Source organism: Berghia stephanieae, chromosome 7 (genome assembly GCF_034508935.2).
Source record: "Berghia stephanieae isolate SIO BIC M18660-M18661 chromosome 7, UCSD_Bste_1.3, whole genome shotgun sequence".
NCBI classification, from domain to species: Eukaryota; Metazoa; Mollusca; class Gastropoda; order Nudibranchia; family Aeolidiidae; genus Berghia; species Berghia stephanieae.
The window spans coordinates 3,928,028-3,945,527 of NC_088366.1; the positions used below are offsets into that span (position 1 = coordinate 3,928,028).

The following is a 17,500-nucleotide window of genomic DNA, read 5'->3' on the forward strand; positions in this document are numbered from 1 at the left end:
GCAAGCCCATGCTTAAGTCGGCTATGTGGTCTAGTGCTATGACATTCGCTTTCGGATCGGAAGGTCTGGGTTCGAGCCTGTTTCCTTCGGTGCATAGTTGACTCCTTGGAAAAGGCTCTTAACTCACATTCTCTAATCGTGCTCAGGTGTAAAATGAGTACCTTGCCGTCAACAGGGTTTTCCTTGTCGAAAAACATTTGCGATATCTCCTAACGGGCGTTACGTCTCGTTCTACATGTTACGTGTTGCTGTTGGTCAGGGACCCATTGTAAAGCACTTTGAGCACGTTTAGTGGACATTGCGCAATATAAAAACTTGAGGATTTTTATTTCAGGTCCATTAATGTAATTGCTAATGGTCTCCACTATTATGGTCTCCAAGTCCTCTGATGTAGCCATTGACGGTCGTTTCTCGTAACTCAGTGATGTAGCTATTGATGGTCGTTTCTCGTAACCAGTGATGTAGCTATTGATGATCGTTTCTCGTAAACCAGTGATGTAGCCATTGATGATCGTTTCTCGTAAACCAGTGATGTAGCTGTTTATGGTTGTTACCTAAGCCCAGTGATATAACTGTTAATGGTCTTCACTCAAGTCCCCTGATGTAGCCATTGACGGCTATTTCACTAAACCCAGCGATGTAACAATAAATGGTTATTTATCTAAGCCATGTGATAAAGCTGTTAGTGGTCTTTAGCTAAGCTTAGTGAAAAAGCTGGTTATGGTCATTACCTAAGCCAAGTGCTGTAGCTGTTAATGGTTCTTACCTAAGCTTAGTGATATAGCTGTTTATATACCAAAGCCCAGTGAAATAGCTGATGATGGTCTTTACCGAAGCCAAGTGATATAGCTGTTAATGGTCATTACATAAGGCAAATGATGTAGTTGATTAAGGTCTTAACCTAAGCCAAGTGATGTAGCTGTTAATGATTTTTACCTACGCCAAATAATGTAGCTGTTTAAGGTCTTAACCTAAGCCAAATGATGTAGCTGTTAATGATTTTTACCTACGCCAAATGATGTAGCTGTTAATGGTCATTACCTACGCCAAATAATGTAGCTGTTTAAGGTCTTTACCTAAGCCAAATAATGTAGCTGTTTAAGGTCGTAACCTAAGCCAAGTGATGTCGCTGTTAATGATCTTTACCTAAGCCAAATGATGTAGCTGTTAATGGTCATTACCTAAACCAAATGATGTAGCTGTTAATGGTCATTACCTAAGCCAAATGATGTAGCTGTTAAAGGTCTGAACCTAAGCCAAGTGATGTCGTTGTTAAAGGTCCTTACCTAAGTGAAGAGATGTAATTCTTGATGGCTATGGCAGTACAAGCAGAGAAGGCCCATCTGTTTGCGTTGGTTGTAATAGTTCGTGCGTTCATGATCCATCCCAAACGAGAAGAGCAGGGAGAGGCTAGGGTGTTTGTGTCGTGTAGGGCGCCAATACTGGTGGATTGAATTTGGGTATTCTTGTCAGATGGATGGATAATGATGATAATATAATAATAATAATAATAATAATAATAATAATAATAATAATAATAATAATAATTAATAATTAATAATAAATAATAAATAATAACATTTCCTTTATTGATCTCATAGGGGAAATGTGTCTCAAGGGTCTATTCCAAAGGAAGACTGGAATACACAAATCGTTAGCCGCTGTGCAGGGCCGCAAATTGAGCTAGGGCGAGGTGATTTGCTTAAGGCCACACAACGCAGCGGCGGGCGATCGAACTCTGTACCTTTCGGGTACGAAGCACAAACCGACCGTAACGCAGAGCCACGCTGATAAATGGATATAGAAATAGATAGATTGATAGATTGAAAGATGCAAGCACACACACACGCACACACACACACACAGACACACACACACAGACTACATTGACCTGTGTCCAATCTCGTGGGCAGTGACTACAGCCGTCAGCATCGTCCCATCAAATTCCACCACGGCGATTCCATCCTCGTGACAGGTTTCATTGAGGAAAGAAACTCCTGGATACATAGAAATAAGATTTAAGCACATCGTGGATACATAGAAATAAGGTGTAAGCACATCGTGGATACATAGAAATAAGGTGTAAGCACATCGTGGATACATAGAAATAAGATTTAAGCACATCGTGGATACATAGAAATAAGGTGTAAGCACATCGTGGATACACAGAAATAAGGTGTAAGCACATTGTGGATACACAGAAATAAGGTGTAAGCACATTGTGGATACACAGAAATAAGGTGTAAGCACATCGTGGATACACAGAAATAAGGTGTAAGCACATCGTGGATACACAGAAATAAGGTGTAAGCACATTGTGGATACACAGAAATAAGGTGTAAGCACCACTTGAATACACAGTAATAAGATCCTGGATAAACAGAAATGAAAAGCGTGATAAAAAATCAAACATAGATTTACTCAATATTAATTTAAATTGAATTGAGCTTTTATATAGCAAACTATCCACTGAACGTGCCCAACGCCCTTTACAAGGGGTCCCTGGCCAACAGCAACATTGAACATGTAGGACTGGACATGCCTGTAACATGAATTGTAATATTTTGGATTGTGTGAATGTAGTTGTTCGACTGTAAGTAATTATGTTAGGGATCTTTCTAGCGGTACGCATCTTGTGTTGTGCATGTTTTGCATGTTAGTGTGAATGTTGACTGCGTGTCGTGTAATAACGAGATGGATACGCATCGACAATCGGTGTCGTGCAATAACGAGATGGATACGCATCGACAATCGGTGTCGTGTAATAACGAGATGGATACGCATGGACAATCGGTGTCGTGTAATAACGAGATGGATAACACGCATTTACAATCGGTGTCGTGTAATAACGAAATGGCTAACATGCATCGACAATCGGTGTCGTGTAATAACGAGATGGATACGCATCGACAATAGGTGTCGTGTAATAACGAGATGGATACGCATCGACAATCGGTGTCGTGTAATAACGAGATGGATACGCATCGACAATCGGTGTCGTGTAATAACGAGATGGATACGCATCGACAATCGGTGTCGTGTAATAACGAGATGGATACGCATCGACAATATGTGTCGTGTAACAACGAGATGGATACGCATCGACAATCGGTGTCGTGTAATAACGAGATGGATACGCATCGACAATCGGGTCGTGTAATAACGAGTGATACGCATCGACAATGGTGTCGTGTAATAACGAGTTGGATACGCATCGACAATGGTGTGTAATAACGAAATGGCTACATGCATCGACAATCGGTGTCGTGTAATAACGAATGGCTAACAGCATCGACAATATGTGTCGTGTAACAACGAGATGGATACGCATCGACAATCGGTGTCGTGTAATAACGAGATGGATACGCATCGACAATCGGTGTCGTGTAATAACGAGATGGATACGCATCGACAATCGGTGTCGTGTAATAACGAGATGGATAACATGCATCGACAATCGGTGTCGTGTAATAACGAGATGGATACGCATCGACAATCGGTGTCGTGTAATAACGAGATGGATACGCATCGACAATCGGTGTTGTACAATAACGAGATGGATACGCATCGACAATCGGTGTCGTGTAATAACGAGATGGATACGCATCGACAATCGGTGTCGTGTAATAACGAGATGGATAACACGCATTTACAATCGGTGTCGTGTAATAACGAGATGGATACGCATCGACAATCGGTGTCGTGTAATAACGAGATTGATCAGCACTTGTCATCATCGCCTCAACACGTAGCGTTTGCGGTGGTGCAGGATTACGAAACTTACGCCCTTATAACCACAACGTCGGGAAATCTTACCAATCTTGGAACGTGGGATCTGCATGAAACTACTGAAGACGTGCAGTTCGGAGTCCAGCTTTCGTCTGAACAAAAACATCAACTGTATCGTTTCAAATCACCAACGTGTTTCCAGTGACGTGCCCTGATGTTGTAACCTGTCCGAGCATAAGATCAGCCTTACTTCTGATACGCCTGTTCGCCTCCATCCGTATGCAGTACCGTGTGCTCGTTACGAGAGGAATTGCAGCTGATGGAACGAAAGGGTATAATAAGGAAAAGCGAATAACTTAATGCGTCACCATTCGTTGTCGTAAAAAAAAGAAGGACGGATTGAATCTTGTTTGTTTCGATTACAGGAAGCTCAACGCAATCACAGAGTGCGATCCACATCCAGCACCATCGCCATTTGGGAATTAAATTTATTGTTACAATAGGTAGAAAATATTCAATACACTTTTAAAGATAGTTTTAATTTTAGAAAGAGATGATTTGATTATAGTTGTAATTAATAAATTATTGATACATAATTAATATTACATTTCAATACATGTTAAGTTTATAGCATTGCTTAAGCAATCCCATAGTTGGGGAGTAATGTAACATGTATTGTAATATATTGGAGTTGTTTGGATGTTTGTGAATGTAGTTGTTCGACTGTGTGTCATTATGTTAGGGTTATTTCTAGAGGTAGGCATCTTGTGTTGTGCATGTTTTGCATGTGAGAGTGAATGTTGACTGCGTGAACGTATTAGCACCAAATTGTTACTTAGGAACATCGTAAGATGATTGTTTTGTGTTAGGTTAGTTACTGAAATAACTCAGTCCTGGATGGTCGTATTATGTATTTGTTTTACATTTTCATATGATTGATAATAATTATATTGAATTAACGTAGCCTAACACAGAGTCGTTACAAAACCGCCTTTTAACGCGATATTACAAATTTGATTCGGACACAGACAACACTGTTAACGGCCAGGTACTTATTTTACACCTGAGTATAGTGAGAGAATGTGAGTAAAGAGGAATCAACTTTCGCTGAGCAAGGGTGAACCTAGGACCTTCTGATCCGAAAGCGAGTGTCATACCACATAGCCGTACAATTGAATTACAAGTGAAACGGACACCTAAGTTCTTCGAAAGCCCGTGGACTGTAAAACTTAACGAATCAGTAAAACAGCTTTTAAAAAGAACAAAATTATATCAATCACTGAACGTTTCGGGCCCAAAGACCTTCTTCAGCCGAAACCAACCAAAAAAGAAAAAAGAAAAAAAACAACAAAACAACAAACAATAATTATCACTGAATTTCCAGACAACCGTTAGACAAGTATGTGGCACATCATGTTGGTTGGTGCGATATCGAAATGCAATTTGACTGACGAAGGGTTTTGAGCACGAAAATATCCGTGTTCGGTATTTTCTATTTCTTCGAAAGTGTTACGCTCGTTTTTGTTCATGAATTATTACAACATTGGGAGTCTTGTACAATTCAATCTTTAAGAAGGACGACGTCAAATGAAGGATGGCTTTATGTGTATATTCAATTATGTTTTAGACTATGGAAAATGGATGTAATGGAGGACCCAATAGACCATGGAGAATGGATGTAATGGAGGACCCGATGGACCATGGAGAATGGATGTAATGGAGGATCCGATGGACTATGGAGAATGGATGTAATGGAGGACCCGATGGACCATGGGGAATGGATGTAATGGAGGACCCGATGGACCATGGGGAATGGATGTAATGGAGGACCCGATGGACCATGGGGAATGGATGTAATGGAGGACCCGATGGACCATGGGGAATGGATGTAATGGAGGATCCGATGACTTACTTGACTTAGATGCCTTTCGCGTCTCGACCGAAAGATCGGGTCGCCTTGGCTGTTTCCAGTATTTCCTGTGTGAGGTGTCTCCAATATTGTCGGTCCTCTGCTAGGGTTCTCAGATTTTCAAGGTCCCCTGCCGTTATGAGACTAATGCTTTGTCCAAGTGTTGTGAGGTTTTTGTTTAGGATCACAGGGAGTGTTGTGATCGGTCTTCCTCTGAAAAGGTTCCCGTGTTTTTGGAAGTATCCAGACATGGCTTGGTTAGCTGGTATGTTTTTGTCCCTGCGTAGAATGTGACCGAAAAGTTGCCATCGTTGTTGTAAAATGTCAAGGGAGATTGGTCTTTCTTTTGTGATCTTATAGAGTGATTCATTTGAGATCTTTTTTGGGTATTTGATGTCCAGTACCCTTCTTAGCTGTGTGCGATGGAAGGCATCCAGATGTTCTTCTTCGGATTTTGTCAACGCCCAAGTGCCGCAGTTATACAGAAGTACCGGTTTTACAAGAGCATGGTATAGTTTCAGTTTGGTTTTTCTCTTTATTTTGTCACCTCTAATCCATACATTGGTGAGTTTACTGAGTGCGGCGTTTGATAGCTGTTTTCTTCTTTGTACATCCTCGGTGTCTCCAATTAGTGAGCCGACTTTCTTTGTTCTTTTCCATTCCTCTTTGTTCCTCGATATTGTTGTAAATTCGGTTTTATTGGCATTGACTTGGAGGTTATATTTCATGAGGGTATTTTGTATGATGTCTATATTTGCTGGTGTTGATCCAATAAAATCGACATCATCTGCATAGGCGATTTCTCTAGGGATTGCATTCTAAATATGAGTCGTTGGTTTTGGAATGACTTTTCGAACTTCTTTCAGAGCGTGTTCTAAGTATATTGTGAACAGAATCGGGCTCAGACTATCTCCTTGGGGGGTCCCGATGTTACTTTCGAACTGCGTCTGTTTTGTGGCCCCATATATCCTTGGTTGTATCTTTGTGTTGCTGAGGAGAAATCGGATTATTCGGAGCTCGTCTTCGTCTACTATTTCTGTTAATATCTCCAAAAGTTTTCCTCTGTCGATCGTATCAAAGGCTGCGGACATATCGATTCCGGTTATTGTTATGGATATGTTTTCTTTGAGTGCCTTTGCTGCCAACCATTTATGTGTCCATACAACGTCCGATGTGCTTCGGTCTTGGCGAAACCCGCTTTGGCTATGTGATAGATATTTTTCTATTTTCGGTCTAATTCTGTCGAGGACAATAGTTGACAGTGTTTTTCTTATGGTATTCAGTAATGTTATTGGGCGCAGGTTGTTTACGGGTCCTTTCGTTTTTCCTGGTTTTTGTATTGTAATTAGGACACCGCTGTTTATGTCCCAGTCTTTGTGTGTTGAGAATGTTTTGTTCATTACGTTTGCAATGGTCAGATCCAGGGAGAGGGTACCGCATTTCAGCAATTCAGCGGGAATTTCATCTTCGCTTGGGGATCTGTTATTGTTTAGGCACTTTATGCTATTTCTAACTTCAGTTGTTGTGATGCGGTTGTTTAGGTCTCTAGGGTTTCCTGAGAAGGGCGATATTTGTGAGACTTGTTTGTGAAATTTCTGCTGGAAGTGGTCAGTTACAATGTCAAGGATATCGTTGGGATTTGTTGTCTGTTTGCCAAATTTATCCTGTAGTTTTGGGTTCTCGAATGGTTTTCGGTTCAGAGATTTCGTCGCTTTGAACATAGACGATGCGTTATTTTTGGACTTTTCTATATCTTCCACTTTTTTGTCTAATTCCTCGTTTCTGTGTTTTATTGTAAGTGATCGAATTGAATGCAGTATTTTGTTTCGTTCCGTTTTCAGGTTTATTATTTCTTCAGAGTCTTTCGTGTTTTGTATCCTGATCCTAAGTTCTTTTTGTTGACGCGATAGATCGTTAATAGCGATATTAGGCGTTCGATTTGGTTTGTTCTTAGTTGTATTAATAGAGCCTGCACTTTCTTCCCCCGCATATTTCATTGCCGCTTGCGTCTCTTTCCATTCATTGTTTGGATTGCTGTTTTGCTTTATTTTCCATAGACTTGAGTTAAGTTCATATTGGTAATGAATGCGACATTCTCGCTCATTTACTATTTTTGCCGTGTTTATTTTGACTGCCGTTTTACCTTTCTGTCTTCGTTGTCTGTACACATTTATGTTGAAATTCGTTTTTACAAGTTTGTGATCGGATGTTAGCAGTGTACCACCGTATGATCGCGAGTTGGTTGAGTAGTGTTTATGGCGGTGTCGACATATGATATAGTCTATTTGGTTGTGTATTGTTATCATTTTGTCTTGGGTTTGGTCTTTCCTTTGTCCTACCCATGTTGTCTGGTGTCTTGATGGGTGGTTGAAAGCACTGTTTGTTATGAAAAGTTTTCTCTGTTCACAGAACTGGACTAATTTTTCTCCGTTATCGTTACGTTTTCCTTTTGAGTATGATCCTAAACATAGTGTGTCACTGTCGAGACGTTTTCCTACTTTGGCATTAAAATCTCCAGCAATTATTAATATTGATTTGTTTCCTATTTTGTTCAGTGTATCGTCTAGGTCTTTGTAAAATTTATCAGTTTCCTCTGGGTATTGTTTTGCGCGTTGACTTGTTGGTGCGTAAACATTTACGATTGAGATAGTGAACGTCTTCTTACCGTGATCGTCTTTGTTATTGTTATTCTGGTTCCTTGAATTGATCTTACAATTAAGCTCAAGAACACATATTCTGTCCGAAACATTCCATTCGTCACTAGTCAAATCCCTGCAGTTTTTATTTATGAGAAATCCACTACCATAGTGAGGTGAACTGGAAGCAAAGCACAGCAGTCTGTGACCATTTATTGTTTGGTCGACGCCATCTTGGATCTTCGTCTCTTGTAAACACAACACATCGATTTTATAACTTTCTAAATCTTGACACAGTTGTTCCTTTCGAATGTTACTTTTAATAGATCTTAAGTTAAAAGTTCCAATATTACGATTAGTCCACATCAGGTAAAAATTAAAGATTCCACACAGTGAATAAATGGAAACATAAGACTATCCACTGAGCCGAAGCTCAATGTCAACAGGTGTCAGCCATGTTGTCCGTAGGATCCGATGGACCATGGAGAATGGATGTAATAGAGGACCCGATGGACCATGGAGAACGTATGTAATGAAGGACCCGATGGACCATGGAGGATGGATGTAATGGAGGACCCAATAGACCATGGAGAATGGATGTAATGGAGGACCCGATGGACCATGGAGAATGGATGTAATGGAGGACCCGATGGACCATGGGGAATGGATGTAATGGAGGACCCGATGGACCATGGAGAATGGATGTAATGGAGGACCCGATGGACTATGGAGAATGGATGTAATGGAGGACCCAATAGACCATGGAGAATGGATGTAATGGAGGACCCAATGGACCCTAAATGATGGCTGTAATGGAGGACCCAATGGATCATGGAGAATGGCTGTAATGGAGGACCCAATGGATCATGGAGAATGGCTGTAATGGAGGACCCGATAGACCATGGAGAATGGATGTAATGGAGGACCCGATAGACCATGGAGAATGGATGTAATGGAGGACCCGATGGACTCTAAAGGATGGATGTAATGGAGGACCCAATGGACCCTAAAGGATGACTGTAATAGAGGACCCAATGGACTATGGAGAATGGATGTAATGGAGGACCCAATGGACCATGGAGAATGGCTGTAATGGAGGACCCGATAGACCATGGAGAATGGATGTAATGGAGGACCCAATGGACCATGGAGAATGGATGTAATGGAGGACCCAATGGATCTTGGAGAATGGCTGTAATGGAGGACCCGATAGACCATGGAGAATGGATGTAATGGAGGACCCGATAGACTATGGAGAATGGATGTAATGGAGGACCCGATAGACAATGGAGGATGGCTGTAATGGAGGACCCAATGGACCCTAAAGGATGGCTGTAATAGAGGACCCAATGGACCTTAAATGATGGCTGTAATGGAGGATCCAATGGACCCTAAATGATGGCTGTAATGTAGGACCCAATGGACCCTAAAGGATGTCTGTAATGAAGGACCCAATGGACCTTAAATGATGACTGTAATGGAGGACCTATGGACCCTAAAGGATGAATGTAATAGAGGACCCAATGGACCATGGAGAATGGATGTAATGTAGGACCCAATGGACCTTAAATGATGGCTGTAATGGAGGACCCAATGGACCCTAAAGAATGGCTGTAATGAAGGACCCAATGGACCTTAAATGATGGCTGTAATGGAGGACCCAATGGACCCTAAAGGATGGCTGTAATGGAGGACCCAATGGACCTTAAATGATGGCTGTAATAGAGGACCCAATGGACCTTAAATGATGGCTGTAATGGAGGATCCAATGGACCCTAAATGATGGCTGTAATGTAGGACCCAATGGACCCTAAAGGATGTCTGTAATGAAGGACCCAATGGACCTTAAATGATGGCTGTAATGGAGGACCCATGGACCCTAAAGGATGGCTGTAATGGAGGACCCAATGGACCATGGAGAATGGCTGTAATGTAGGACCCAATGGACCTTAAATGATGGATGTAATGGAGGACCCGATGGACCCTACAGGATGGATGTAATGGAGGACCCAATGGATCATGGAGAATGGCTGTAATGGAGGACCCGATGGACCCTAAAGGATGGCTGTAATGGAAGACCCGATAAACCATGGAGGATGGCTTGAGGACCCGCCACTGCACAAACCTGCTACTCCATCATTTCTGTCGGCAAAAAGATTAAATCTGAAAAGAAAAATAATTATCATTGTAAATATCTGGTCTGAATGTGCGGTTATAATGTGGTCTAATGGTATGACTCCCCTTTCGGATCGGAAAGTCCTGGGTTAGAGCTTCGCTCGGCGAATAGTTAAGTCCTTGGACAAGGCTCTTTATTCACATTCTCTAACCCTACTCAGGTGTAAAAGTGAGTACATGACCGTTAAACAGCGCTGTTTCTATCTGAAAAAAAATGTAATATCGCCTTACAGGCGTCATGTCTCATTCTACACGTTACATGTTGCTGTTGGTCATGACCCCTTGTAATGCGCTTTGAGCACATTAAGTGGATATTGCGCTATATTTTTTAAAAAATCATTTATAAAACAAGCTCAATTTTTTTTGTATATATGAATATCTCTATAACGTGAGTTTGAATCTATTCTAGAAATAGATCGAATATTTTAATCGGAGTGAAATCTATGGTCTTCATTCTATCAAGATACATCAAATTCAAATGAACTTTTATAGCTCAATATCCACTAAACGTGCTCAAAGCGCTTTACAGAGGGTCCCTGGTCAACAGCAACACTAAACATTTAAGACTGAACATGACGCCTGTAAGGTGATATTACACAATTTTTTCGGACAAGGGACAACGCTGTTAACAGCCAGGTACTCAGTTTACACCTGAGTACGGTGAGAGAATATGAGTAAAGAACCTTTTCCAAGCACTCAAATTTGCGCCGAGCGAGGCTCGAGCCCAGAATCTTCCAATTCGATTGACACAAGACCACAAGACCACATAGCCGCACATCAATATGACATATTAGTGATCAGGCCCTAGTGCAAGATAAACATCCGAAAAAGTGCGCATGAAACAACGCTAGGCGATGCGGAAAGAAAAATAAATGAATAAAAAGACCATCGGAAAATCAGCTGCCTGGTCTGGGGATCGAACCTCAGACCTCATTATCACTGGTGGTCTAAAACAATGATAAAGAGATGAGTGACGTCAATAACAGCTTGAGTTTTTTGTATAGGGCAATGTCCACTAAACGTGCTCAAAGCGCTTTAGAAGGTGTTCCTAGCCAACAGCAACATTTAACATGTAGAACGAGACACGACGCCTGTAAGGCGATATTGCAATTTTTTGTCTTACAAAGACAACGCTATTAACGGCAAGGTACTCATTTTAGACATGAGCGCGGTGAGAGAATGTGAGTAAAGAGTCTTTTCCTAGGACTCAACTATGCGCCGAGAAAGGTTGGACTCAACTATGCGCCGAGCGAGACTCGAACCCAGGACCTTCCGATCCGAAAGCGAATGTCACAAGAGCACATTGTATGGGGAAGACGAAGGAAGTTAGATTCAAAGTGGGGATGATAAAATGAAGTGGAAGTCAATAGATACTATGCGCTTGGCTAAGAAGCTCACAACATTGCCATCCAGGAGTATTACGGACTAACATACAAAATTCTGTTAAACTTTTATAGTCTGGTTAATACAGTTTAGTGAGAATTACTCATAAACGTGGATGGGGAAAAAACAAAATAATAACAAAACCAGACATAAAGTAATTGGCTTCAACAGTCATGACGTCACTTCCCTCGTAATGACGCATAGTATATTATTAGTAACTGGCTCTAAACTATCGGAACAATGGCGGACGCCTTTATGAAATATTTCTCCGACGAGACTAAATGTTTATCCAGAGGAGAGAAACATTATAGATATGATCATGTTTTGACTTTTATACATTCTGATCACATGACATATGGAGAGTTCTAGCTAGCATGAAGAATAAAAAGTGCCAATTTTCCTAGGCGAAGTGACATCAGACTATTGAATCCAATTCATAATAATGTGAAATTGACTGTAGGCTTCAATTTAATAAACGAAAACAGATAATGTGGAGGTTTCGGGTTTCCTCTTCATCAACAAAACAGGATGAATGAAACACTACAGACGAATGAGATAATGTGAGAGCGGCGTTATGTTTACTCGGTATGTGAAACATAATGAACGATTTTGGTGGAAATCTAGATAAAATAAAATGAGCTTTTATCTATCGCAATATCCACTAAATGTGCTCAAAGCGCTTTACAAACGTCCAAGACCAACGGCAACACGTAACATGTAGAACGAGACATAACGCCTGATAGGCGATATTACAATTTTTTCCGACAGAGTCAATGCTGTTAACGGTCAGGTACTCATTTTACACCTGAGTACGGCGAGAGAATGTGAGTAAAGAGTATTTTCCAAGTACTCAACTATGCACTGAGCGAGGTTCGAAGCCAAGCCCTTTCGATCCGAAAGGGGTGTCAAACACCAGACCACTTAGCCGCACAGCCGCACTTACACCAAACACACACACACACACACATACACAACACCAGCACAAACACCACCTACCCTGTGTAGATTACCACCGTGTCGTAACCAACAGTTTTGTAAGCATCCTTCTTAGCCAACCATTTCGTGGCAACGTCTAATGACATGCTATTTTTAAGTAACTCAGATCTGATCAAATGACAATCTTCAAATATTTCCTCCTGTAACAAACGGAGATAAAGGATTTATAGATAGTATGCGCTTGGCTAAGAAGCTCACAACATTGCCATCCGGAAGTATAAAGGACCAACACACAAAACTATGTGTAACCTTGAAAGTTTATTGATAGAACGTAATGGAAGCCACTTAGGCCTTTGTTATGTTTTTTGCCATCTGCATTTATGAGTAATTCTCACTAAACTGTATTGACCAGACTATAAACGTTTAAGGTTACACATATTTTTGTATGTTGGTCCGTTATACTTCCGGATAGCAGTGTTGTGAACTTCTTAGCCAAGTGCATACTATCTATAGTCTGGTTAATAATATAGTTAATACAGTTTAGTGAGGATTACTCAGAAATATGGATGGCAAGAAAACAATAACACAGACCTGAGTGACGTCGACTTCATTCTATCTATAGAATGATTTGTTATTTCGTTTTACTCTGACTAAACACCTTTTTTTACTTTGGTTAGCAACCCGTCACCTGAGCTTTGAGCCGTTTTGTTTTTTTAATAGCGAAATATTCACTAAACGTGCTCAAAGCCCTTTACAAAGGGTACCTGACCAACAGAAACACCGAACAAGTAGAACGAGACATGACGCCTGTTAGACGATGTTACAATAATTATTTTCCGACAGATACACAACGCTGTTAATGGTCAGGTAATCATTTTACATTTGAGTACGGTGACATTATACTGATTAAGAAATAGAACACCACTCAAGAAACAATTCACCAGTTCCACGAGAAGTCGGGTGATACAAGCCTTGAGCGCAAATTGACTTAAACAGTCGTGACGTCACTTCCCTCGTAATGACGCATGGTAACTTAGTAACTGGTTCTTAACTATCGGAACAATGGCGGACGACGCCCCTATGAAATACTTCTGCGACGAGAATAAAAGTTATCCAGAGGAGAAAAACATTATAAATCTGATTATGTTTTGACTTTCATACATTCTGATCACATGACATATGAAAACGTTCTAGCCAGCATGAAAAATAAACAGTAGGATACGGATTTTATTTTTGTTCAGAAACAAGCTGTTGATGCTGGGCGGACGTGACATCATTTTTAGTTTTTTGCACCGTCTAGTGAGTTGTCATTAGTAGAGCTCAAGGAAACAAGCGATTCCATTGGTTGACCTATTGAATACAACTCACGACTTGTATTCTTTTGTAGCCAACGACATGTCTTTTGACGTCATGTTTTGGTCAGTGTCGGGCTATATGTTAACGATGGCTACGGTATCTTTTCACAGCAGAGCCTCAATACTTACTGTCAAAATGTCCAGTTGCTTTGCCCTGATTTCAATAGACAGACCATATTTTTCCAATGTCTTGTAGAACGTGTTTATCTGTGGAAATATTCAAAACTAAAAAAAATAAATTGGTAAAACTTTCATATAATTGATATTTTTAATTTAAATCATAAGATACATCATAAGATATCGTCGCCTAGGCATTCCACGAAGGAATGTAGATAATTCATCAAACAAGATGCCTGATGTCAACAGGAATCATCCATGTTGTCCAAGTGAGCAAATTGGGGGTTAATATTATTGCCAATAGAAAAATACGAAAGTGCCTGAAACGGGGCTCGAACCCTGGACCTTCCGGTTCACATTGCAATGCCTTAACCACTCGACCACTTCGTCCCCCTATAATTGATATTGGGTAAAGATTAATATTTTCAGTGATTGTGCTCAGAGACGGGTGGTTGGATGGGAGCATCACCCTTGAATCATATACCTATGATGTTCGCATGGGTGTACGATCCGATAGTGATGTCGTTTCTTCTTCTCTTTACTAGCCTATCCTGCTTCTTTGGTTTGTGATTGTATTTCTGACAGGGGATATTTTTTTTCCTGTAAATCTTCTGCCTGTTTGTTCTTGGTTATTTATAATTTAGCTTTTGATATCTTTAGGTTATGATTTTGATTTACATTTGTACTATTTTTGTTAGATTGCTTGTTTTTTTGTTTCAGCGGTCTCTCATATAACCTCAATTGTGTTGGAAGAGACCTAAAGCAACAACAAACAAACAAAACAAAAAGAGACATTTCAAGAACCATAACTCATGATTGCAACACTAAATGTTTTCATAACAAGTGCTTTTTGTTGTTTTGAAAAGAAATTCCACGAAGCCATTGAAGGACAGAACGGTAGGGGCTGTCTGAAGCCTGTGATTGTGAAAATACTAAGGAAAGAGTGAAAATGGAGAGGCTTCGTTTGGTAACAATAAAGACAATGGACGTTTCGGGTACAAACCATTCGTCAGCACAACAATACACACATTAACTTGGAAAACAAATAAAATAAAATGCAAAATAACTTGTATCGTTTGTACACTCAATGGTGGTTGGAGTTTGACTTCTCTACATCATTTAAGCATTTCTTATATAAACCTTCTTACCTGATATATGAAATAGTCGATGTCACTCCTGATGGTACTTTCAGCCATGCTAGCGTTATATCCCAAGCTCAGGCGACTGCAGAAAATATTGTAAATGAAAACGGGAGATTATTTTATAGCGCAATATTTACTAAATTATGTGCTCAACTCACTTTACAATGGGCTCCGAGGATACCAAGCCGACAACAACACTTAACAAAAAGGACGATGCATGGCATCATAAATGAACCTAAGTGTTGGAAAGATGGCAATACATTGATAAGCGAAAAGAAAAAGACAGACAAACTTTCAGATCAATACAAAGATAATAAATTAATAGATACAATGAGAGATACTTATACACATACCTATGTAGTAACGTACATATATAGATAGATAGCTTGGCAGATATATATATATATATATATATATATATATATATATATATATATATATATATAGATAGATAAATAGATAGATAGATAAATAGATAGATAGACAGATAGATAAATAGATAGATAGATAGATAGATAGATAGATAGATAGATAGATGGATAGATAGATAGATAGCTAGACAAAAAGGTAAAACATATCAAGTATAATTATGATCAACTTCTACAATATCGTTTCGAGCATTCTATCTCATCATGATGCTCGAAACAATATTGTACAAGTTTATACTTTATAGATAAAAAGATAGATAGATAGATAGATAGATATATATATATAGATAGATAGATAGATAGATAGAAAGATAGATAGATAGAAAGATAGATAGATAGATAGATAAATAGATGGATAGATGGATAGATAAATATATATATATATATATATATATATATATAATATATATATATATACAGATAGATAAACATATGGATTGATGGATGAATACATACATAGATAGGATAATGGACATACTTACTTTTTGACCACTTTTGGATCAACTACGAAATAAACTTCTACAACCCATGACTGGGACGCTGTGGTAGGAAATAAAATTTAAAAGAATTTCATTGGAGTTTCTTGTGTGATTCGATAAAAAGCTTAAATAAACATTATTAGATCCCTTTGGTTTTAGGGAAAACCAGATTGCATTGTAGCACGACAGCAAAAAACTATGAAGTATCAGTCCTAACCAAAGGATAGCAAGCAATTGGTATTGTCCGTTTCACGTTATAGAAACCGGGATAAGCTCCTCCTCCACGGCCCAATGGCTCTGAAGGACTACTTTTACTATTGTTGAATGAATGGATGAATTTGGCTGCACAGTCTCTATGGACGCTTGCCGTGAATGTGTGCGTCACTACGAGTTTGTCAGTCTGTTTCTATTATCCAGTTAGTAATCTGCCTCCATAAATCTCTGTCTAGTGCAAGTGTTCTTAGCTTTAGAATATCATCATGTGTGTTAATGTGCTGAGGCAGTTGGATGTTTCCATGTGTTGTTGAAATCAGTTCTTCAGTTGATGTTTCTGAATGTATTTGATATTATTTGAGATATTGATTCAATGTTGTTGGACGTGAAGTTGGTGTACACCCTCTGTATTTGGCTCTTTGGTAGAAGTATCATCCATTGAGGTTTGTTCTGGAATATTTTCATCTGGTCCGAACAGTTGGTCCATGACGTCATCGTCATACTGTATTTTTGTTTTTGTGTATAGAATCGGTAGCACCAAAAATAGTAGTCTTTGAATGGTAAATTGCGCTTTTTTTCTATTAGCGCTATTCGCGCCTGTCAACTGATTCAATATGATTCCATTTTATCTATTAGACTTGTCGCTAAACACTATTTAAAAAAAAAACAACTTGAGTTTTATATAGCGCAATATCCACCAAAATTGCTCAAAGAGTTTACAACCCCCCCCCCCCCCCCTTTTCGCTTGCTATATTCTGTTTGGTTACCGTATGCACCAAAGTGTTTTGTCGTGCCACATTTCATGAGATATGACGTCAAACTGTATATTTTCACAAGATTAAGGTCGTTTTTTTCACTCACCGACATAGGATATTCCCACCATCAACAACACAGTCGTCCACACTGATGACGTCATGTTGGGTGTCCTGAATGAAAGGGAATAATATCAAAGACAGCGAAAAGTGCTGCAACGGCAGCCATCGTGAACTTATAGCCTG

The 17,500-nt window shown here is 39.7% G+C and overlaps 2 protein-coding genes across 2 annotated transcripts in view; one reads left to right on the forward strand and one right to left on the reverse strand.

Annotated features, from left to right (window-relative positions):
- The window catches only part of LOC144976382 (metalloprotease mig-17-like), a 29,361-nt gene extending 11,936 nt beyond the window's left edge, over window positions 1-17,425 (reverse strand). Inside the window, exons 1-8 of the mRNA XM_078920644.1 lie at window positions 17,364-17,425; window positions 16,293-16,350; window positions 15,389-15,464; window positions 14,253-14,330; window positions 12,829-12,968; window positions 10,400-10,437; window positions 1,892-1,997; window positions 1,287-1,442 (exon numbers count right to left, since the gene is read on the reverse strand). Coding sequence (XP_078776770.1) covers window positions 1,287-1,442; window positions 1,892-1,997; window positions 10,400-10,437; window positions 12,829-12,968; window positions 14,253-14,330; window positions 15,389-15,464; window positions 16,293-16,350; window positions 17,364-17,418 — 707 coding nt within the window. The 5' untranslated portion in view covers window positions 17,419-17,425. The remainder of the gene's footprint in view (window positions 1-1,286; window positions 1,443-1,891; window positions 1,998-10,399; window positions 10,438-12,828; window positions 12,969-14,252; window positions 14,331-15,388; window positions 15,465-16,292; window positions 16,351-17,363) is intronic.
- LOC144976381 (uncharacterized) overlaps window positions 1-17,500 on the forward strand; it is a 212,554-nt gene that overhangs the window by 70,974 nt on the left and 124,080 nt on the right. The gene's annotated exons all lie outside the window — the stretch shown is intronic.